The sequence below is a fragment of the Epinephelus fuscoguttatus genome, linkage group LG21 (assembly GCF_011397635.1).
Source record: "Epinephelus fuscoguttatus linkage group LG21, E.fuscoguttatus.final_Chr_v1".
NCBI lineage: Eukaryota > Metazoa > Chordata > Actinopteri > Perciformes > Serranidae > Epinephelus > Epinephelus fuscoguttatus.
This window is the reverse complement of record NC_064772.1, coordinates 13,764,143-13,787,371: the sequence shown is the minus strand read 5'-3', so window position 1 is coordinate 13,787,371 and position 23,229 is coordinate 13,764,143. Positions and strand designations below refer to the sequence as shown.

Sequence of the window (23,229 nt, the reverse complement as noted above, 5' to 3'; positions counted from 1 at the left end):
ATAGGGTCTATACAGACTGCATTAACAGATTACAGATCTTTAAATGTAAACATAAACTAAAATGCCAGATTTTGTTTGCTTTTCAAATTCACTTATTTATTTCCTTTTTTATTTATTCATTTATTTATGATCATTTGTTTCCTGCTGTTAAATGTACTACACTTAATTATTAGTGAAACATATCAGAGTTAAGATTAAAATAAACTAATAAGTTAAATAAAAGTTATTTATTAATCTACTTAATTACATACTGAGTTACTGCCTATTTATTCATTCGTTTACTATTTTTTACTTATAGTAATTTGTTTATTACTGTCATACTTACTATACTTAATTAGTTTTGAAACATATCAGAGTTTAGATTGAAATGGGTTAATAGGTTAAATAAAAAAGTAATTTATTTTTATATACTAATTAACTGTTTTATTTATTCATTTATTCATTTTTACTTATACTAGTTTGTTTAGTGCTGTTAACATTACTATTCTTAATTGTTATTGAAACATATAAGTTTAGATTGAAATGAATTAAAAAGTCAAATAAAAATATATTTATTTATTTATATTTTTTATTACGTGTTCTATTTATTAATTTATTCATTTTTACTTATTCTAATTTGTTAAGTGTTGTTATACTTAGTTCATTAATACTGAAACATATCAGAGTTTATTAAACTAATAACTATTTTTTAAAAATGTGTTATAAAATAATAATAATAATAAGATACAAATTACGCAGTTTATATTTACATGAATAAATAAAAACATAAACTAGTTATTTTTTTATTTATTTATTTATTTTTCTAGTTACTGTAAACTTAGCTCCCCGCCCATCCGGCGCAGTCCCGCAATGATAATCAAACACACACACACCACAGAGGACATTACAAAACCTCAAAGCTCAACCAATCAGCGTTATCCGAGAGCGACGAAGTCGGATCCGATTGGCTGAAATCCCAGCCTGTCAAACGAGACTATTTACTTATAGTTCCGCATTGCCAATTTAACCCACTGACGCTTCAGAAGAAGTTTATGGGGCTCTTTCACTGTTGAATATCTGAAATTTAACATTTGTTTCCAGTTTTCTTTATTTTGTTGTCTCACCAGCCGACCAGCTGAGCGCTGTGTAAAGTGACATGCAGGCCATAAGGTGAGGACGCCTCTCATTCATGAAAACAAACCAGCTGTCTGAATAAATTCTGTAGTTTTAGTTCAAGTGCTAAATTAGCCTAACTTATGTTAAACAAAGTTAATGGCGACATAATAGTTAATACAAATTTTCTTTGCTTTAGTTGGAGCAAACTAGCATATTTTTTTTGTAGTAGCTTTGTGTGTTTGCTTTGTCATTGTTCATATCACACCCACTCTGCTGGTTGAGTCACTCACAGTTAAGTAACAGTGATTTCTCAATGTCCCAGAAATCTCTTCCGGGGACCCTGGTCCTCTGCTGAAAGGCTGGATGACAAAACTGTGGTCATCACAGGTGCCAACACTGGCATTGGGAAAGAGACAGCCATCGACCTGGCAAAGAGAGGTGCGTCTCACACCACATATTGATCCTCACATCAACTCTGTACTTTGTTATAAGTCTCATATTGGGCTGGGTATTATTTGGTATTTGGATATGGTGCTAATATGACACCTTCTGTTTCTGGACTGAACGAAATAAAGTGTATTTTCTGTGCCACACAGGGAGAAACATAAAAGTTATTTACTGCTTCAACTCCCTTTGTTCTGTTTAACAAAAATAAGCCCAGTTTCTCAAATGCCAATACAAAGCAGCCACACCTTTTGAATATTTAAAATGCATTTGCCCTAAATACCTAAAAATGCATATTAAGCCCCAAAGAAAATTAACTGTGACTGAAATTACTTGTTTTTTTAGACATTAAAATTTGTACTTAGAGGTGGGATTCAAACTCTAATACCATTTGAGTACAGACCAAAATATGTATCACTGATTATGAGGAAAAAAAACTTTTCCTTATTCACAGTTCTTGTTAGGTATTGGAGAGTTAAAATAACTAAATTGAAACAAATTAAAACAAAGAAATTAAGTGAAATTTTGTCCACATAGTGAGATGCATTTTCTTTTCATGTACTGTATATGTTTACTGTGCAATAGTTAAATGACAAACTAGTGTTTAAAAAAACCTTCCTGTTAATTGTTTTTCATTATGTAAAGACTTTTCCATTCCATATTAAAATCAAATCACCACACCAAAAACAAAATGCAAAAAGTTACTGCTACTGATGAAAGCATAAGATCTACATCTGCATTTGCTAATTGAATAAATAACTTACAGGTACAAAAGGACACTCAAAGATGGTCTCCAAATATCCACTTGTTCAACTGCTTGTTAACCCAAATAGCTAATCAGCCAGTCACATGGCAACAGTTCACACAGGCTCACCAAAACTGGACAGTAGAAGATTGTAAAAACGATGCCTGGTCTGATGAGTCTGGATTTCTGCTGCGACATTCAGATGGTCAGAATTTGGTGTAAACAACATGAAAGCATGGATCCATCCTGCCTTGTATCAGTGGTTCAGGCTGGTGGTGGTGGTGTAATGGTGTGGGGGATATTTTCTTGGCACACTTTGGGCCCCTTAGTACCAACTGAGCATGGTTTAAACACCACAGCCTACCTGAGTATTGTTGCTGACCGTGTCCATCCCTTTATGACCACAGTGTACCCATCTTCTGATGGCTACTTCCAGCAGGATAACGCACCATGTCACAAAGCTCAAATCATCTCAAACTGGTTTCTTGAACATGACAATGAGTTCACTGTACTCCAGTGGCCTCCACAGTCACCAGATCTCAATCCTATAGAGCACCTTTGGGATGTGGTGGAACGGGAGATTCTCTTCATGTATGTGCAGTAGACAAATCTGCAGCAACTGTGTGATGCTATCATGTCAATATGGACCAAAACCTCTGAGGAATGTTTCCAGCACCTTGTTGAATCTATGCCACCAAGAATTAAGGCAGTTCTGAAGGCAAAAGAGGGTCGAACCTGGTACTAGCAAGGTGTACCTAATAAAGCGGCCGATGAGTGTATATAAATATCCAATTAAAGAATAAATTAATAAGACTTCAGAATGAATTTGATGCCAGGAGTGGGTACCTCACAAATTTTAATGCTAAAAGATGTGACACTTATCCAAACAGAAACAGTATAAACTGAATAACAGCGTTTGTTAGCTTCCCCCCGCATCACATACAGAAAATGAAACCACGCTGAGCAAAAGCTGCCTCAGTTGGTTAGTTTTTTGCCACTGAAAAAAGTCCACCTCAAAAAATCAATATTACTTCAAGTGTACACTATATTTAAAATATGTTCACTACTCTACCTTGCTGTCAGACTGCCCCGTCTGATGGGGAACTGAAACTCTCATCTCAAAGCCACCAGACTGCATCGAAATAAATTTAACTTAACAGAACTTCACAGAACACTGGAGTTGGTGGTCTACTGCCTCCGTCAGATAGTGTGTAAGTTAAAGGGGAGAAAAATATTTTAATAAAGTGTACACTTACACTGATATTGATCTTTAGATGGGACTATTAGCCCGTCCAGTAAATTGTTTAGCTCCTGTGCTGCTTTATTTAGTTTACACGAGCAAAGCAACACAGTAGGCTACATCAAATAAGCACAGTAGATATGTCAGATAGGTCAGACCATCATGTTAAACTGTTTATCTTTAAGCATTACAGTTACGGGGGAAAATGGCAACAGAAATCATAAGTGTGATGATTTCACATATCCCTGCAGTTAAAATCAATTGCCAGTTGTCTATCTGGACAAGATTATTGTTGTCAGCACGACGTCACAGTGATTTAGTCTGTAAGTGTTACTTAGTGCTAATTACAAATTGCAAAGTCTAAAAAAAAAATGCAGTTCCAGGCACATTTTTCATTTTTTCCAGTTATCTTTCTGTGAAGCTTAACATGTGACTTTTGGCAGGTACAAGAAACAAGTAAATATGTTTCTAATTTGAACTTAATGTGATCTTTTTTTAAGGTTAACCTATGCCGTGCAGCTGCCTCTCACATTACAGTGACATCACAAATTTGAGTTTTAATGCTGGCTTTATGAAAGACATTACACACGAAGTACACATTTTCTCACGAGGGGGTGCTCTTCACGCACATTACGTGCAAGTTGTATCTCACTGCTGCTTATTTTTCTGTTTAGGGGCAAAGGTCATCATGGCATGCAGGGACATGGAGAAAGCACAGGCGGCCGTGAAGGAAGTCATTGAAAATTCTGGCAATGAAAATGTTGTTTGCATGAAGCTTGACTTGGCCGACAGCAAGTCGATACAAGAATTCGCTGAAGCCATCAACAAAGGTTGACTCATTTATTCCTTATTAAAATATACACAGGAAGGGACTTCACAGACACAACCATTTAACCTTTTAATGTCCTTTTGTACAGATGAGCCGAAGCTCAACATCCTCATCAACAATGCTGGTGTGATGGTTTGTCCTTATGGGAAAACAGCAGATGGCTTTGAGATGCAGATTGGCGTCAATCACTTTGGTAAATAAAACTATGTCGTCTGTTGCCTGTGTAACAAGGAAAGGTGTCCACGTCCAATTTAAGTGCTTGTTGCCACTGACAAGCTCAGATATTTATTATGTCATAAGTGTCTTATGGAAACAATCCCTTCAAAGATAGATCAGCCCAGAAATCGCTGACACCAAACTCACCAGACTCCATTTAAATAAACAGTAATTTTACCTTTGTGAAACATACTTCATTTAGAGCTGTCAGTAACAAAATAAAACTCACAAAACTGTCTTTGTTCGTCTTTCCACTGTTCCAACAATCACCAACTCTAGTTTGGTTTAAATAAACCCTCAACTCACCCAGTTAGATGTGAAAATATGCTGGCTCTGCACAAGCTAAAATTACTGTTTTTCTAAATGGAGTCTGGTGTGTTTGGTTATGGTGATTTGGGGGCTGTTTCTGGTTAAACAAAAAGGATTTTACCTATTACAAAAAGGTCTATCTCTGTAGGGATCCTTTCCATAATGTTGTCAGACACTTAGAATAATAATCTGAGCCTGTCAGTGGCAAAAAGAAATGCGTTGATTGCTTGATGATGCACAAATGCCTGAAGTTAGTATATTGCAGCCTGTTTCTTTGCTTCTGGCTGCAGTGTTCTTGCTCAATACTGGACCAATTTTAAAAGATGTTGTTCCCATCAGTCTCTTAGGCATAGAAATATGGAAAAATAGCATCCACATTGAAAAATACAGACGTCTCCCCTTAATTCACCACCTGGTGTCAGATTTGACACCTGAATTATTAGAAATATTATGTCCTGTACATATATAACATATTTAAAATCTATTTTTAATTAATTTCTATAGATACTTGACTCTTTTTGAAAGCAGAGCTAATTTTATTAGAAGAACAAAAACAATTCCCATAGCTACATATCATGTCCACAAGGGGGCAGATGTAAAAGTTTTCTTCTTCTTGCAGTTGGCAACTTCTGTTCTTACTTAATTTCATATATCATAACAGTGCTTTAGGTTCATTGTAATATTTTAAATAAGTTATTTGGAAATGGTTAAACAACTCACTTATATCACTTTGCTGTTACTTTCTTTAATTATAACAGATAATACATTTATATAGACTTAGGACAAAGTTCACTTTCACACCCACCTGTTTACAGCCCTCTATTATACTTTATTATTTAGCAGAAATATTCTTTCCCTGTCAAATATTTATTGGTGTTGATGTTTTTAGAGTTTGCTGTGCTGGTATCTGATAAGGCAAATTGTTCCTGGGTAAGATAAAGAGCACAGTTCATGACCCTGCCATCAGAACATTTAGCCCTGCCAAAGTTTATAGACCACAATTTTAGTAACTACCTTGTCTGTAAATCTGGTCACTAAGAATCCATATAGTTTGTCTTGGAGATCATTACTGGTCTGCCTGTTTGATCAGTATTAAGACAGACTGGACACAAGTTTCTCACATTGCTAGTCAAAAGTTTTATTTTAATACACTGTAGGGGGGAATAGGTTTAAATTAGTGTGTGTGAGTAAATGTAACTGAGAAATTCTTAGTGAAAATGAGATCTGAGATCTTATTGGACATAATCATAGCAACAAAATTTGCAAACTTGGATCAATTTTGTCCAGTTCTTATGTTTCTTAATCTTGTCATTATACCTTAAAGAAGGTTGCCAGCATTTTTAACCCAGCCAAATTTGTTGTCAACCCAGACCTGCCAAATGTCAATTACAGTTGCTCCCAATTTCCAACTTAATTTTAATAGTTTAAAGTAACAGTTCACCCCAGAATCAAAAATACATTTTCCTTTTTACCTGTAGTGCTATTTATCAGTCTTGATTGTTTTGGTGTGAGTTGCAGGGTGTTGGAGATATCAGCCATAGAGATGTCTGCCTTCTCTCCAATATAATGGAACTTGATGGCACTCAGCTTGTGTTGCTCAAAGCAGCAAAAAAAATACATTTGAAAAACTCAATAGCAATGTCTCTTTCCAGAAATCATGACCCGGTTACTCAAGATAATCCACAGACCTTGTTGTGAGCAGTTTCATGTAGGAACTATTTTCTTCTACGGAATTGCACCTGCTAACTGTATCACTGCAGATATGGAAGCATGCATCTACTGCTGACTCACCTAGCATCACTGAGCTAGCTAACGTCACAGCTCAGTTGAAGAAGATGCCATTAATTAATGTTTATATCTTGCACTGTCACAAGTACAAACTTCTCGTCTATGAGTAGATGCACGCTTCCTTCTGTGAGGTTATCAGTCACTTTAAATTGATAAAAAGCACTATAGTGAAGAGGAAAAGTATATATATTTGTTTTCTGGGTGAACTGTCCCTTTAAGCACTTGTATTCAAATAAACTTTGTTTTAAAGCTAATTCTCGGTAACATAGTATCTCAGTTATCACAGTAGTTAAAGCTTTTGTTTCTGTGACATTATGAATGACTGCTGTCTGTTTAACCAAATTTTTTCTTTTTTAAATTTTTTCTTTTTCTCAAATATAATTAATGCTGTAATACCTGTAAAATACAATGTCCCTTTCTGCTTTCTTAAAGCAGCAATATGAAAGTAATTTCCTTGTTCTCTAGGTCACTTCCTGTTGACATATTTGTTGATTGACCTGATTAAGAAATCGGCACCAGCCAGGATTGTCACGGTGTCCTCCATGGCTCACTCATGGGGCTCCATCAATTTGGAGGACATCAACAGCGAGAAGAGTTACAACAAGAACTCAGCTTACTCTCAGAGCAAGCTAGCCAACATTCTCTTCACCCGCTCATTGGCTAAGAGACTGGAAGGTATGCTTCATACCCTCATCTCCATCATTTGAGTCTTTGTAAGAGAAGGTTGAAAAGTGCTATTTTCCATTATTCATATACTGTTTGACACATGCTGTCTTTCAGGCACAGGTGTGACGACATATTCTCTCCACCCCGGAGTCGTTCAAACAGAGTTATGGCGTCACCTGAGCGGCCCTCAGCAGTTTTTCATGAAGATGGTCAGTCCTTTCACCAAAAACTCTTCTCAGGGAGCTCAGACAAGCATTTACTGCGCAGTGGAGCCGTCATTGGAGAAAGAGACTGGCGGATACTACAGGTACAGTTTGGTTTTTGACATGCAGCTAAACACATGGACAGCAGTCTATCATACATTAATTGTGGAGGTCAAGGGGATAATTGGGGGTGAGAAAGAAATGTCTTTACACAGTGATTACCAACATTTTTGGGAGCTGTAACCAGTTTCCCAAACAGTAAAATTTTCCTTCTATGATTGATTTCTTTAAATAATTTTTAGTTTAGTTTAGTTTAGTTTAGTTTAGTTTATTAGCCACAGCATTGCTGCAGTGATTCTTCCTTAATCTTGTTAAAGGTTCATTATGCAAGAATTGTAGGGCTACTGTTTGTAAACAGTATCGCCAGCTTTAAGTATAAGCCAACCCCAAATAAAGTAATTGGAACAAACTTACAAACTGTCCACTTGGCATATTGCGTGTTTTCAACGCTATGTATGTTATTTTCATAGCTTCCTCTTTGATGCATGTTGCTCACGGTCAGGCATCAGTGGCCATATTACGAATAACATTTATCTTTACAAGGACCTAGTCTTAACTTTAAGGGGAATTTATAAGAAAATGGCACAGTTCTAAGAATTTTCCTAGACTCTCCTCACTAGGAGCAACTCTTGGCACTAGGAAGCTTTGTGAATACGGCCACTGGTCAATCCCTTTTTATAGTGTCCCAAGCTCACCTGTACGCTGTGCTTGGGAACGTCCCATCATAGCAAAATAAGAAGAAAAGTTCAGGGTCTCTGCAGATAAATACACCACCACACACTTTTACTGGTTCATAAGAGATGATTGAGAGTGATTATTTCTGAATCAATCTATTTATTGATTTCTAGTAAAATAGGTATAATACACCTTAAATCATCTTGCAACCCTTGGGATCTATCAGTGGAGTCTCAACCCCAGATTCGGAACCACTGGCCTAATATACAATACAGCAGCCAAACTGGTTGAAGAGGGATTGAGCAATTCAGTCTTCTCTGTCACAGTCACTTAAATTAGGATACAAATGTAGAAAAAGACTGTTACAGGATACTGGCTTGTAAAGAAGAACTTTTTTACAAGAATACAGTTATTATGTGTTATCATTTATAGCTATTTGATGGAATATATATCAGACAAAGGCAGCCAGAGAGGAACTGAACTATAAATATATTCTGCATAAATCACGCACAGCCTCACTGAATGTGTGAACGAGATGATTTATCCAAATTTTCCGTCCCTCATCTAATAAGTTTTTGCTTTCAGCGACTGCGCTCCTGCCAACTGCTCAGCGGCCGGTAAAGACGACGTGCTGGCGGAGAAGTTGTGGGAGCTGACTTGTCAGTTGCTGTCGGTAACGTGGGAATGATGCAACCTGGATTCAAAACAATATCCTTCAGTTTACTGTTTCTGTGCAACATATCATATTACACAAACGCCACCAAGGAGTAATGTTATAAAACATGATCGTTGTATGAGTTTTCCTACAGCTACATATTTTCTAGCACTTCTGGAACATACAGTATTCACACAACATAGCACTACTTCTAATTAAGAAAATATTTAATAAGTATATAATATAAAGTACATCATTTGTTATAAGTTTGTGATTCACAGAAATTATCACAAACTGCAGTACTTTTCTATTATTTCTATTCTATCTATTTTTATAAGAGCTTAGTAGTGAATATTTGGATGAAATTGTGGAATAATAAGAAAATCTACAGAATCAAGCTACGGGACTGTCTTCATGTTTTTCTGTACTTGTATTTTTCAACATTAAACCCAATGTTACACTCCATCTTTTTGTTTTTGTCCCAACTTGCACATGCTTGATATTTCAATTATTATGCAAAGAGACAAATTTTTGGCCAACTACATAAAAGTGAAGCCTCGGGACTACTACACTATGAAGCAGTATTGTAATTGCATGAATTTTAATTGTGATATATTATTGTAAATATTTTTCACATATCTTGGTTTGAATATGCTGTCATTAGCTAAGTTGCTTAGCTTACTTGTTATTTTTTGGGGAGAGGGAATAAGTGCAAGGTTATAGAACTGTTTCATAGATTTATAATGGGGAGTAAAAGTTTTTTAACTTTAAAATTAAACTTAAAACATCTAGTCAGTCATTTTGAAGTAGTTATTCTTTCTTTTGGAATTAAGTTTAGAATACTGTAGTGTCTATCGACTAATATGTTATGTAACTGTTAAGTTGTTACATAAATGTCTTACAACCCATTTGGCACAAACTGCACTTCCCAACACGTTCGACCTGATCTTACCTCTAGGATTGGTCACCCTTTTCACAGGGAGTAATAAAGACAACCACAGTTAATAACTTTAATACCACCATGTGATCTCCGTGTGACCAGATTTATAAAGGCAATAAAAGACAGATAACAGCTTAATATGAACATGACTGAACTGGGAACTTGCAAAGGTAACTGCAACAAAGATGACCATCAGAGAAACTATCCATGGTTCTGCTTTGTGCAGTGTCCTATGAAACTACATTTATCAACCAAATTACCAAAACAAAAATGTAATGTCATAGAGTTTAGAGATTGGTTTGATTGGTTTGAGTGTAATCACTGATTTAACTTAAAGTAATTAAAGAAAAACAGGAGAAATTAAAACTGCAGGCAGCGATGTCAGACACTGCATGCATGAGCTATATCTGACAATATTTTCTGCGTGGACTGCATTGCACTGATAATTATGTATGGTAAATTTTATATCGCTCCATGGGTCTGGTAGGTGGCGCAAGATAGCATGCGCTAAGCATGCATTATTTTGCTGCATGGACCACACAGCAAAAAACTATTGTTAATCCGATAATGTTTGTCACACAAGGGCCACCTCCTGTTGCCAATAGGTGGCACAATAATTTGACACAGTATTGGCATGTGGATGACTTCAGGTCTGAACTCTTATCAAGCATGAGAAATTTTGGGCAGATTGGACAATGTATGCTCAAGTTACAACAACTTCCTGTTTAATGGGTGTTGGGGAAACATGCAAAATGGCTGCCACACCATGGAAACATTCAACGAAACCCCTAAAATTTTAACAGCTTGTCTTTGTTAAGGTCTTAAGATTGTGCTGATCAAATTTGAAGTCGATCTCATTAATTAGTTAGGAACAGTACAACACCTAGAAATGGCCAAAAATACACTGATATTGCCCATTAATTTCAACATGTCTTACTTCCTGTTGTGTTAAGTGTATGGCTCCAAGACACTTTTTTAAGTCTTGGTATGTTAAATATGCTTGCTAAATGTCAGGCATCTAGGTAAAATGAGCCACGAGGGCTACTTTATAGTAATTTTGTAGGGGGCACTATCGAGCTATTATGTCACACACGAGCATGAAAACCAAAATCTGTAAACTTTTTCAATTGTTTTGTGAGTTTTTGAGCACATTTAGCCCCTCAGAGATGCAATTCACTTGCATAAATGATGATAATCCCTTGTATTAGAACAGGGTCCTCAACCCAATCAATACTTTGGCCTAGGAATTCGAAAATGAACAGGCCTACCATGCACAGGCCCAGGGACCTAAAGTGTCACTCAAATAAATTCGTATCGACCAACCGACCGGGAAGATGCCCAAAATGCCCATAAAAAGACACAAAAAGACCACAAAAAGATGCAAAGAAAATGCAAAGAGACACAAGTAACTCCAAAAATGAGTAAAACAACCACAAGGAGACACAAAATGACTACAAAGTGTCACAAAGCAACCAAAAAAGACACAAAATTACCTACAGAAACACAAAATTACCCCAAAAAGACACAAAAATCTCTCGGTAAGACCCAAATGACTACAAAACGACACAAAAACAACCATTAAGAGATACTTAATAACCACAGACTATGCGTTTTGCTCCCATGTGGCAGAGTGGGTGGGGCCCTTTGCATATCTGTGCCCAGGAGCCCACAGTCTCATAATTCGCCCATGTTTGGGCCATAACTAAAGCAAACACAGTATGCTACCTTTGCGGACATTACAAGTTCTGTATGGTTGGGAGAGAGTTACAGCCTCGAGCAAGGGAGTTCAAGTATCTTGGGGTCTTGTTCACGAGTGAGGGTAGAATGGAGAGCGAGGCTCAGCCTTAGAGATAGGGTAAGGAGCTCGGATATCCGGAGGGAGCTCGGAGTAGAGCCACTGCTCCTTCGTGTCAAAAGGGGTCAGTTGAGGTGGTTCGGGCATCTGATCAGGATTCCTCCTGGGCACCCCCCGTCAGAGGTGTTCTGGGCACCTCTCACTGTAGAAGGCCCCGAGGCAGACCCAGAACACGCTGAAAGGACTACATATCTCATCTGGCCTGGGAACATCTTGGGGTCCCCTAGGAGGAGCTGGAAAGCATTGCTGGGGAGAGGGACGTCTGGGGCGTTTTGCTTGGCCTGCTGCTCCTGATAAGCGGATGAATATTGATGGACGGACAACTTCTGTAGCATACAGTGTTTGTGAAAACTTTATAATATTTTCTTTGTGTGTTTATAAAAGGTCTTTGCTGATTCCTCTGATATTTTAAGTAATTATTTGTTGCATAGTGTATCCAAAGTGATATATGGACATCATTGCGTTGAGTGTGACAAGAGACAGAGGATCAGTTGGATGTTGTAAAGACATCTGAAAATGAGAGTTTGTTTGTGCGCACCTTTCAACATGTACCTTGAACTCAACGTATTTCATCAAAACATAAGGCTAATGACAGGTAATCTAAGGACACTGTAATTTAACATGTTGTATGCATTGTATTGGGGTTATGATAATATTGTTGAGTCATTAAAACTAATTTCGTATTTCTTAAAATGTGGTAGATTATGATTTAAAATGAAGTTTTACCCATATTTTAAAGTTGATTTCCTTGATTGACTGGTTGATTGTTAATTATGGCATAACTGTACTAAGCTTCAACGAACCAAGACCTAGAGTCACCCAGTCGTTGGATCATATTGATTTACTCATTAAACTCGGTCTAATCATTTGCGAGGCGCCATAAATGTGTGCACTGAAGTCCTTCATCTCCATGGCCACGTATACAATCAATCATTAATGTTTAATAAACAAGAGAAGCTGGCTATAAGAATCAAGCGCACGTCCAAGAGTGATACTATCACTGAGGGAAAAGGCAAACAGAATGGATGTAAGGACGCACCGTTGCATGACACAACTGGACTAATTACACACGTTAAGCAAATGCTCAACACATTTTTCTCTGGATGTGATGTTGCCAGGAAGAAAGAGTGATGTTGACATGATGGTACAGTAAAGATTTTTGATTTTCTTTCTCAGTGATGTTCTGTTAGTCAGAATGAAAGAAGTTGAAGACAGTATTGCAGTGGTCGGCATCGGCTGCAATTTCCCAGGCGGTAAGCTATTTAAATTTGGTAACTTAGTTGTGTTTTCTTATATGTTTATTATTTTATCAACAAATCTGCCAGTTAAAGCTTTTTTTCTGTCTCCCACAATGTACTTTAGAATAAACGACCAAAACCTTAGAAATTGCATAATTTTAACATTACTAGATCAGAAATGAAATTAACAGATTAAAATGTGTTCACCTGAGATAAACAATCTTTTAATGACCATCAGGGTTGGCAAAATTAATAAAAGGGTGTTTGGTTGTCATTTTATTTTATTCAGTTTAGGCTTATTACAAATCTTTTGTATTTGCAAATCAGGGGAATCATGCAAAACACTTGGATGGTGGCCATTTGTCTCCTAATCTGCCTACTACAGTTTACAGAACCACAATTGGGCTTTTAAGTGTTATATCTTTTCAAACAGGAGAAGGGCTTGACAATTTCTGGAGGGTTCTGGTGGATGGGAGAAACTGTTCTGTACCGATTCCAAAGGAGAGATTTGATTTGGCCAGCTGGTATGACCCAGATGACAATAAAGCGGGTAAATCCCGGACAGCCAACGCTGCTCTCATTGAAGGGTATGCTTTTTGAACCTTATCATGTAACCTATTTAGATGTCACTACTTGTGTGTCTTGTGAATATGTGGAGGGAGATAGTCTTATAGACTTGTCTTTTTCCACTGTTAATAAAAAGTTCTTTACATACTGTTTGTCAACCCAGTTGCCAGAATAAATGTTGACAGATATGTTGCATTTGTAATATCACATGTTGTTCACAAACTTTACATTCTATTTTGAATCACATGCTGTGACAATGCTGTTATTAACGTGGTTAGGCATAAGCACAAAAACCATTTGGTGAGGGTTAGGAGAAGATCATGTTTTGCCTTAAAATACCTGGTTTGGTCACTGTAAACACGGCTGGAAATGTTCCAAACTCTCGTTAAAAAACTTTGTTGGTTTTGAACATTGGTCTGCCGCTATCTGCTGCTTGGCAGCCGTCTCATCTAGGTGTCAAGCCATCCACCATCTCCTCCTCCTCCTGATGAGAAACTCAGCTCATAAACATGTTATCTGAACTACATCACAAGTCTGAAACTTACAAATATACGTACAAAGGTACATTTACTGCTAGTACAAACATAGCAGTGGTTTGCAGAAAGTACAATGCCAATATTTTATTCTGGTGACTGGGCTGTATTTGTACCAGCTTATAGTTTAGGCCTCTAACTATACATTTCCAATGGGTAAAAGAAAACAGGTGTGTGCATTTCATGCGTGCAGCACTTCTGATTTTCTCATTTTAAACTATGGTCATCACCAGTAATTTCACTTTGGGCCGGTACAGTATTAGATTATGATCCATTTCTCAGTCATTGAATTTGATCTAGTGTTTTTGAATGCTTTCAGGTTCAATGAATTTGACCACAAGTTTTTCGGCATCAGTGACAGTGAAGTGGAACAAATGGACCCTCAACAAAAACAGCTCCTTCAGTGTGTCTACAGGGCGCTGGAGAATGCTGGAATTCCTATGGAGAAGGCTAGTGGGACCAGGACAGGAGTGTTTTTTGGTAAGTCAGTAAAAGCATGTTGTAAGTGACAGGCTTTTTTATGTGCTTTGTGTAATTTACCGTCACATTTTTCTTGCTGTTCCTTGAATTATTGAACTCTCTTAAAGAGCTCCATGCATTAATCATTGCAATATGTCAGCCCAGTAACCAGAAGAAAATGTTGGCATTGTACTTATCTGCAAACCACGAACATGAATCATTTGCATGTTTCATACGTATCATAATATTTCTAAAGTGATGAAGTGTGTGAGCTGACTGCCCTTGGAAGGTGGACGTGATGGTGGATGGTGTGTCACTAGAGTGAAATGCCTGCCAAGCTGCACTACAGACCACTGTTCGAGAACAACAGGCAACAAAACGGGTTGTGATTTAGCAACTCATTCCTGTGTTTCCAGTGCCTTCTTAGGTAATACGTGGATGTTTGTAGAGACCCATCGCTTTTTTTAAGCTAGAATATGACCAAGTGGTTTTTGTGCCTAAACCTAACCACATGTTAACCTCAGCCTTGTTGAAATGTAAAGTTCATCGTATGGGCTACATAATAACATGCAATGGTGATGTATCCCTGGTTTTCAGAAGTGTACAATGCCACCATTCTTTCTGCCTACATGGTTGGTTCTGTGCTCCAACCAGTTTTTATGTTGCTTTTATTGTAGGTTTAATGAACAGAGATTATGAGACAAATGCTGCACACGTGCATCCAAGTGTGATCAACCACTGGACCGGCACAGGCCTTGCAATGAGTATTGCAGCAAACAGAGTCTCCTACATCTTCAACTTCACTGGGCCCTCACTGTCCATAGACTGTGCCTGCTCATCGTCTCTCGTGGCTCTTCATCTTGCCTGTCAGTCCATTAAACAAGGTCTGTGCAGTATGTCCAAATAAGGTCAATGACTCTTTCAGTGCAACCTTTATGGTGACTCTAATGAAAAAGCTATGCCACAGCACTGTGGTTTTAAATACAAAGATACATGTTAAATGGACATTCAGATATGTTGTAAGATATTATGAAACGTGTTTTATCTTATCAGGTGATTGTGACATGGCTGTTTGTGGAGGAGTCAACTGTATCATAGAGCCAAGGGTGTTTGTTGCTCTCAGCAAGGCCAAGATGATCTCACCTGAAGGGACCAGCAAACCTTTCTCCAACAGAGCAGATGGTTATGGCAGAGGGGAGGGCTGCGGGGTCGTTCTCCTGAAGCCTCTGAAAAAGGTCAGAATATTTAGAGTTATAAAAGTGCAGCACATTTTTTCCTTTTATTAACAAGCACCCATAGCAGATATTAGAGAAACATCAATTAATAACCTGATTGACTTACTATTATTAAGCAATTTATTTCTTTTAAAGTGCGCATAATACCCATAAATGTTACCCTGGAAATTTCTCGCGAGAGCACAATTTGAATTTGCTCAGCGTGTCACTCTGGCAATCAGTAATGATGCTCATTACCTATGCCGTTGGAGCTGAGCTGTACCAATCACATCAGTGTATCTGATATAGGCAGACCAGAGGCGAGCTAAACAGATGACAACAGTGCTGCGACGCTGTCCGGAATCAGTCAGTAAACATTGCAAGATGGCTACGGATGAACACCAGTTGTTTGAAACGGCTTTAGCCGCTACAATAAACAAGTTAGACTTGGCTTTTTCTCTAAAAAAAAGGAACAGGAGACGGCGCTCGAATCTTCCCTTTGCAAGAAGGACGTTTTTGTTGTTTTGCCAACCGGATACGGCAAGAGTCTAATCTACCAGTTAGCTCCCCTGGTAGCTAAGCGCTAAGTATTGTTCTGATTGGTCGTAGTGTTATCCAATTGCTTGCAGTGATATTTTCAAAAGCATGCTTTCGAGATTTGGGTATGGATTTCCAGGCTACATAAATGTTATATTAGTCAGCAACTTCCTAGTTCCTGTTATATCTGTTATTCTTCTCTCACTAATTCACATAATATTCACTTCCTGTGCCATTGTATATCAGTATGATGCATGTTACAATGTCATAAACATCATACTCTCGTTTCATTTTAGTCTTGTTGTTGCTTTACAGGCTATACAAGACCATGACCATATCTGGGGCATAATCAGCAAAACAGCCGTCAACCAAGATGGACACTCAGTTACTCCAATCACCAAACCATCCATGACTCAACAAGAGGAACTCCTGCGCAGAATCTACTCAGAGTCTGACCTTGCAGATGTCCAGTACATAGAGGCACATGGAACTGGAACCCCAGTTGGAGACCCAACAGAGGCAGGAAGCATCTCAAATGTCATCGCTAAAGCAAAACCTCCAGGTTCAGAGACACTGCGGATTGGCTCTGTAAAGAGCAACATTGGACATACAGAATCTGCAGCTGGAGTGGCTGGACTTATTAAGATTCTCTTAATGATGAAGCATGAGACCATTGTTCCTTCAGTTTTCTACTCTGAGGAGACTGCCAGTGTTGACGCCAAAGCCCTGAACATTAAAGTTCCTAAGAAAGCAGAAAAGTGGGATTCCTCTCGTGCAAGAATTGCAGGAGTGAACAACTTTGGCTTTGGGGGTACAAATGCACATGCCATTGTCAAACAGCACAAACAGTCCCACATTCAGAGAAAGAATGATGGGAAACAGGCAGGGTATTTTGTCATGTCTGCAAATTCACCAAAATCTCTTACTCTGATGATGGAAGACACCATTAAACAGCTAGAAGATGAACACAAAGTTGATCTAGATTCACTGCTGTACACGTCAGCTTGTAGGAGGACGCATCTAAAACATAAATACAGAAAGGCCATCATGGTTTCATCTGTAGTTGATCTAAAAGAGAAGTTAAGTGCCACTGTAGGCAAAAACATTCACCCATCCTACTCAGATTCAAGGTTAGTGTTTGTCTTTTGCGGAAATGGTGTCACTTACCATGGCATGTGCAAACAGCTACTAAAACATGAGCCTGTATTCAGGGATAAGATTGAAGAGACTGCACGACTGTTCCAAAGACATAGTACGCGGAACATCTTGGACACACTTGAGAGTGAGGTTGAGGGTAGTGACTTCAACAATCCACATGTTGTCCAGCCACTCCTCTTTGCTATCCAAGTTGGCATTACCACCCTTCTCAGACACTGGGGTGTCAAGCCTGATGCAATACTCGGACACTCTGTTGGTGAGGTTGCAGCCGCTCACTGTTCTGGCCTCTTGTCTCTTGAGGATGCAGTTAAGGTCATCTATTTCCGCAGCACTCTCCAGAGCAAAGTCACTGGGGGGAAGATGCTTGTGATCAGCAACATGGCTGTATCAGAGGTAACTGCTCTTCTCCCTCGTTACTCTGGTAGAATCTGCCTTGCTGCTTTCAACAGCCCTCACTCCTGCACCCTCTCAGGTGATGCAGATGCAATTGAGAGCTTCCATAAGGAGCTGAGCACCTCAGCCAACAGTCAGAATCTGTTCCTTCGTGTCCTGGATGTCCCGGCTGCTTACCACAGCCACATGATGGACCCAATTCTGCCAGAAATCAAGGAGACAATTGGCTCCCTACAGGCGAATGATCTTGACACAGAGTTGTTCTCAACAGTGACAGGCAAGGAGGTCCAGGAGGGGGAATTCTGCACAGGGGAATACTGGGCTAGAAACATTCGTGAGCCAGTAGCTTTTGAGCAGGCAGTAAGGTTAGCCACTAAAGGCAAGAATAACACAGTGTTTGTGGAGATAGGGCCAAGAAGGGCGCTTCAGAGAAACATAATGGAATCTCTGGGTAATGACACGCCTGTTCTTGCCTCAGTGCAGCCAGAGAAAGATCAGGAAACGTTAATGTCTGTTGTGTCTAAACTGTTTGAACTGGGTGTCCATGTAAATTGGAACACCTTCTACAGAGGATATGAGACGACGCCACTGCCTATTCCGAAATACCAGTTTGATTGCTCAGACAGAGATGTTATCATTGGGGCAGCACAGAAAAGCACAGCAAGTAATCACCCTGTGCTCTGCCAAACAGGAAGTGAAAGCAATGTTTTCAGCTGTGATCTGATGTCTGACTCTTCTTTCTATCTGAAAGAGCACAAGCACAATGACATCCCCATCATCCCTGGTGCCTTCTATGCTGAGTTGGGTTTAGCTGCATGCATGGCCACCACCAAACCAAAAGTACCACTCAGCTCACTGCGGCTCAGTGTCAGTTTTCACAGTCCATTTGTTTTAACCCAGCATTCCCCTGAAATGAAGGTGCAAGTTGAACAAACAGAGAAGGAAACTAAATTCATGGTACTCTCCCCGTCTGCAACGTATGCGTCAGGCACAGTGGTTTCAAAGAAAGAGAGGCTCATAGAGGAGCAGTGCATCTCACTAAGCTCCATCCTCAAAAGATGCAAATCTGTAGTAAGCTCTCAAGAGTTCTATGGGTATCTCTCTCAAGGAGGCTTTCAGTATGGAGATGTCTTCCTGAATAAAGCAGATGTGCACTATGGAGAAGATCTCAAGGAGGCTTTTGCAAATGTCACAGTTCCAGAAGAACTGCGGTCTCAGTTGCATGACTACTGCATTCATCCTGTTGTGCTGGATTATCTGATGCAGCTTCTGCCAGTAACAGTAGAGCACATTTTCGCTGGTAGACCAGGATTTCCTGCCAAAATAGGAAGTTTGACAGTGTTTGAACCCTTGCATGATGAGATGGTTGTCTATCTGAGAGCAATTGATGTGGGCGTTGATCACTTTGAGATTTGTGGCTGCTTTGCAGATAACGAGGGAAGAGTGTTGGTTGAGGTTAAGAATGTGATCATCAAGTACCTTGGCAGTCGCTCACATGTGGTTGAGGAGTATTTCTACCATAATGCCTTTAGTGTCATCCCTGAAGGCGACACATCTGTTCCTCCTCCTAAGGCCCTGGTCTTCTGCGACTCTATAGGGATTTCTAAAGGCCTACAGCAATATCTGGACTCAAAGTCTACATACATTTCCTTCACACATGCAAAAGATATCTTGAGCCATGGGTTTCCTTCTCAGTTGGCAAATCTCAACATAACAGATATTGAGAAAAACTTTGATGAGGTCTTATTTTTGTGGGGCAAAGAGGACCTCACTTCACTGGCCGCTGAAGTTGTCCTGCAGAATTTGGCAAACTTGTGTGAAGTTTTCCGCCAAATTGTCCTTGAGATGAAGCGAATTAGCTTCCCAAACAACATCAGAGCTGTCACCTACCGTTCCTCTGACATCACAGTGGACCACATAAGTCCAGGTTTTGCTCTCGCTGGTATGACAAGATCATTTGCTGCAGAAATACCAGATCTTACATTTCAGCTGATTGACATAAGCTCTACCTCTGCTGAGGACCTTGCAGCTCTGTCTGAGGTCCTAAGATCGCATCCTTGCAGCAATTACCCAGAGTTGGTGGTAAAAGACGGGCTGATTCTGAAACCTTCCATCGTCCGTACTACACCTGAAATCAGTCCCAGTTCAGAGGGCAGCTTTACCACTACAATGTCTGACTCCTGCATCCTTCAGACTGCTGATGCACATAAGATGACTCAACTGAGTGCCATCCTCTTTGAGGAGGAGGCCCAGCCAATCAGGGATACATCAGTTGAAATTCGGCCCACAAGAATATGTGTTCATTCATCTGATTACTTTCCTGTCAGTGCTTCACATCTCAAATTTGGCCAGACAATGTACTGGAACAAACACTCATCACAGAAACACAAGCTACTGGCTCTTGATTTCAGTGGTACTATTACAGCAGTCGGAAAAGATGTCAGGAAACTGAAAGTAGGAGACCATGTTGCTTCCTGTTACCCTGTGGTAGCAGCCAGCAAGATCACCGTACCAGAGGATGTGTGCTACAGCACCAAGCGGTTCCCATTCCTTCAAAAAACACCCTGTGTTTCCTACTTTGTGCTAGCATGGGAAATCCTGCATCGTGTTTTGCCCAGAGCCAAACATAATCTAGGAATTGTATCATCTGTGCCTGATTCTGCTCTGATGAAAGTCTTGGCGCTCACTTCTTACAAGTCAGGTTGGAATGTGGTTGTTGGCACACAGTGCAATGGCTCTTTTGTCAATGTCAATCAAATGGATGTTTTTGTCGTCCTGCCTCCATTTGATGAATCTCTGATTGCAAAAATTTGCAACTTCCCAGGTGTCCAACATGTTGTCTTCATCTGTGTATCTCAGATGCAGTGCCTGCTTGCTCAGGATGTGTCCCAAAGTGTGAAGGAAAGTGTTCACGTGCAGACAATTCAGATGCCACTCATTTTGCAAAAGGGATTCTTGAGTTCACAAAGGCCACACATTTACCACTGGCTGAAGTTCCTAAACCTGAGCAGGAAATTTGCTATTGAGAGCTTTACCTTTCAGAATGTGAAATCTGAAAGCATTGAGAGCCTTGATTCAGAGACACCACAATCATACTTCAACTCAAAGAAGTTAGCTGTTGTAGCTCTGGATAAAAGTGTCAGCAGTACACTGTCTGATATTCCATTGCTGCCAACAAAAAAACAGCTTTTCCGAAAGAGAGCAGTGTACATAGTGGCAGGTGGTCTTTCTGGTCTGGGCTTTGAAACCGTCAAGTTCATTTCACAAAGAGGGGGTGAGTACATCGTCATACTCTCCAGGAGCAAGCCCACGCCAGATGTGCAGCAAGAGATACACAATGTGGAGAAACAGTGTGGAAACTTTATCTCTACCATGGAGTGTGACGTATCAGTGTCTGAGTGTGTGCACAAGGTCATCAGTGTCATTGGCCAGAAATTCCCTGGTTGTCCAATCAGAGGAGTGTTTCACAGTGCAGTTGTCTTGCATGATGGGCTGATTGAGACCCTTGACAGATCTCTTTATGAGAAAGTTTTTAAACCCAAAGTAAATGGTGTACTGAATTTGCACCATGCAACAAAGCACTTTCAGTTGGATTACTTTGTGTGTTACTCTTCCATCTCAGCTTTTCTGGGAAATGCATCACAAACAAACTATGCAGCAGCCAACACATTCCTTGACATGTTCTGTCATTATCGGCGCAAACTCGGGCTGCCTGGGCAGTCCATTAGCTGGGGAGCTCTAAACATTGGTCTCCTCTTGAACAAGGAGCATTTCCAGCGGTTTCTGGAGGCAAAGGGGATGATGGTGTTGGATGTGGCTGAGATTTATAAAAGTCTGGAGCAATGCCTTGTGATCAATCAACCCCAACAGGCTGTTTGCAGGTTTCACTTCAGAAACATCAGCCAGAACATCCTCTCTCAAAATGTGGCCTTGACCAAGCGCCTGTTCGCACTGGTAGACGAGGCTCTCCAAAAATCCAAAGAGACAGACTCTCAAACTAAACAAGCCAAATCTGTCTCACCAAAAGATTATGTCATATCTCTGCTTTCTGAGACCATCGGCATGGATGAAAGTGAGCTGAAAGATGAATCGCCTCTTTTATCCTTAGGCATTGACTCCATGCAGGCCATGACCCTGCAGAATCTCATCTTTCAGGGGAGAGGTGTGAATGTGCCTTTGGTCAAACTATTGGATCCCAATGCCACGATATCAACAGTAGTAGCTATACTGAGTGAAGAAGATGAAGGTGAAAGTTTTAGTGATAACCCAGAGCCGCTTCCAGTGGAAGACATCAGTGTCGTTTCTACCAGATTGTAAAAATGAGAAACGCAAATACAGAAATGTAAATATTAGTTATCAGAGCATTGTAATGCTGGACTAGCTGAACATTTCTAATTGGATTCAGTAGAAGGCTGATGATGGCCATTGCAATGCAACAGCATACCTGTGTTAATGCCACATATTTATACTGTATTTTTCTTTTCTTTTTTTTTGTAAATGCTTTGCTTTGGTTATTGTTTTGGTTCATTTTGGTGTTGCAGTTTTACACTGTAATTTTTATGTTTTTTTGGAGACATGCCTGATTTTGAATGGATGTTTTGTATTGGGTTTACTCATTCTGTTTTGTGTAATATGTTCATGATGAAAACAGTCAGAATTACACTTTAATACACAGTTATTGTTGTTAAATGATTTTAACAGTTAATAATTTATGTAAATACATGTAAATATTTGTATAAATGTAAATGTAAGTGCATTCTTAGTTTATCAATTTTCATCCATTTTTAAAGTCATTTTTCAAATCTATCACGGCGTTCGGTCCGCATAATACTATCATCTTTTATTTGTCTGTTTTACTTTCACTCATCTCTCATAGGTCATGGTCAGTTGTTATCACTGCTGGCTCATTGATTCTGATTGATTATCACTTTTATCATGGTGATGATGGAACAAAATGTGATACAGTATCCTGGTATGTCCCATAAATGTTCAATTGCAGAAATAATTATTGAGTCTTTTGCTGTTTCAGCCACTAATTTATTACATGTGTGGACAAGGACATTGCTTCAATAAGGATATACATGCAAATAAATTTAAAAAAAAAAAAAGATATTCTAATATCTTATGTAAGTATTTATAGCTCTATTTTTCTCTAAATACAAATCACAACTAAGCACTTCCTCCTATCAGTCAATAAATTATTTGGCTATAGAACTATTATGGGGAATTTTGATAGTACAGATATTTGGTATTGCATCTGCGATTTTATACCAGCGCCTATTAAAAATATAAATATATCTGTGAAATGGTACATTTGGTGCATTTCATGTTGTCATTGCAACATGTCTCATGTTGTTGTTTTTAATTTTTTGTTTCTTCATGACACAATAAAACCAGCTGCCAGTTTCTC

The 23,229-nt window shown here is 39.1% G+C and overlaps 2 protein-coding genes across 2 annotated transcripts; both read left to right on the top strand.

Annotated features, from left to right (window-relative positions):
- Window positions 1-974: 974 nt before the first annotated feature.
- On the top strand, window positions 975-9,390 carry rdh12l (retinol dehydrogenase 12, like). Its single transcript, XM_049565062.1, has 7 exons — window positions 975-1,149; window positions 1,418-1,533; window positions 4,199-4,354; window positions 4,442-4,546; window positions 7,132-7,341; window positions 7,447-7,639; window positions 8,856-9,390. The coding sequence occupies exons 1-7, from the start codon at window positions 1,136-1,138 to the stop codon at window positions 8,956-8,958; spliced, it is 897 nt and encodes a 298-aa protein (XP_049421019.1). The 5' UTR covers window positions 975-1,135; the 3' UTR covers window positions 8,959-9,390.
- Window positions 9,391-9,534: 144 nt separating this feature from the next.
- On the top strand, window positions 9,535-23,217 carry LOC125881744 (uncharacterized). The gene is made up of 6 exons (XM_049565041.1): window positions 9,535-12,973; window positions 13,392-13,545; window positions 14,378-14,538; window positions 15,195-15,401; window positions 15,571-15,752; window positions 16,584-23,217. The coding sequence occupies exons 1-6, from the start codon at window positions 12,916-12,918 to the stop codon at window positions 22,134-22,136; spliced, it is 6,315 nt and encodes a 2,104-aa protein (XP_049420998.1). The 5' UTR covers window positions 9,535-12,915; the 3' UTR covers window positions 22,137-23,217.
- The last annotated feature ends 12 nt before the right edge of the window (window positions 23,218-23,229 follow it).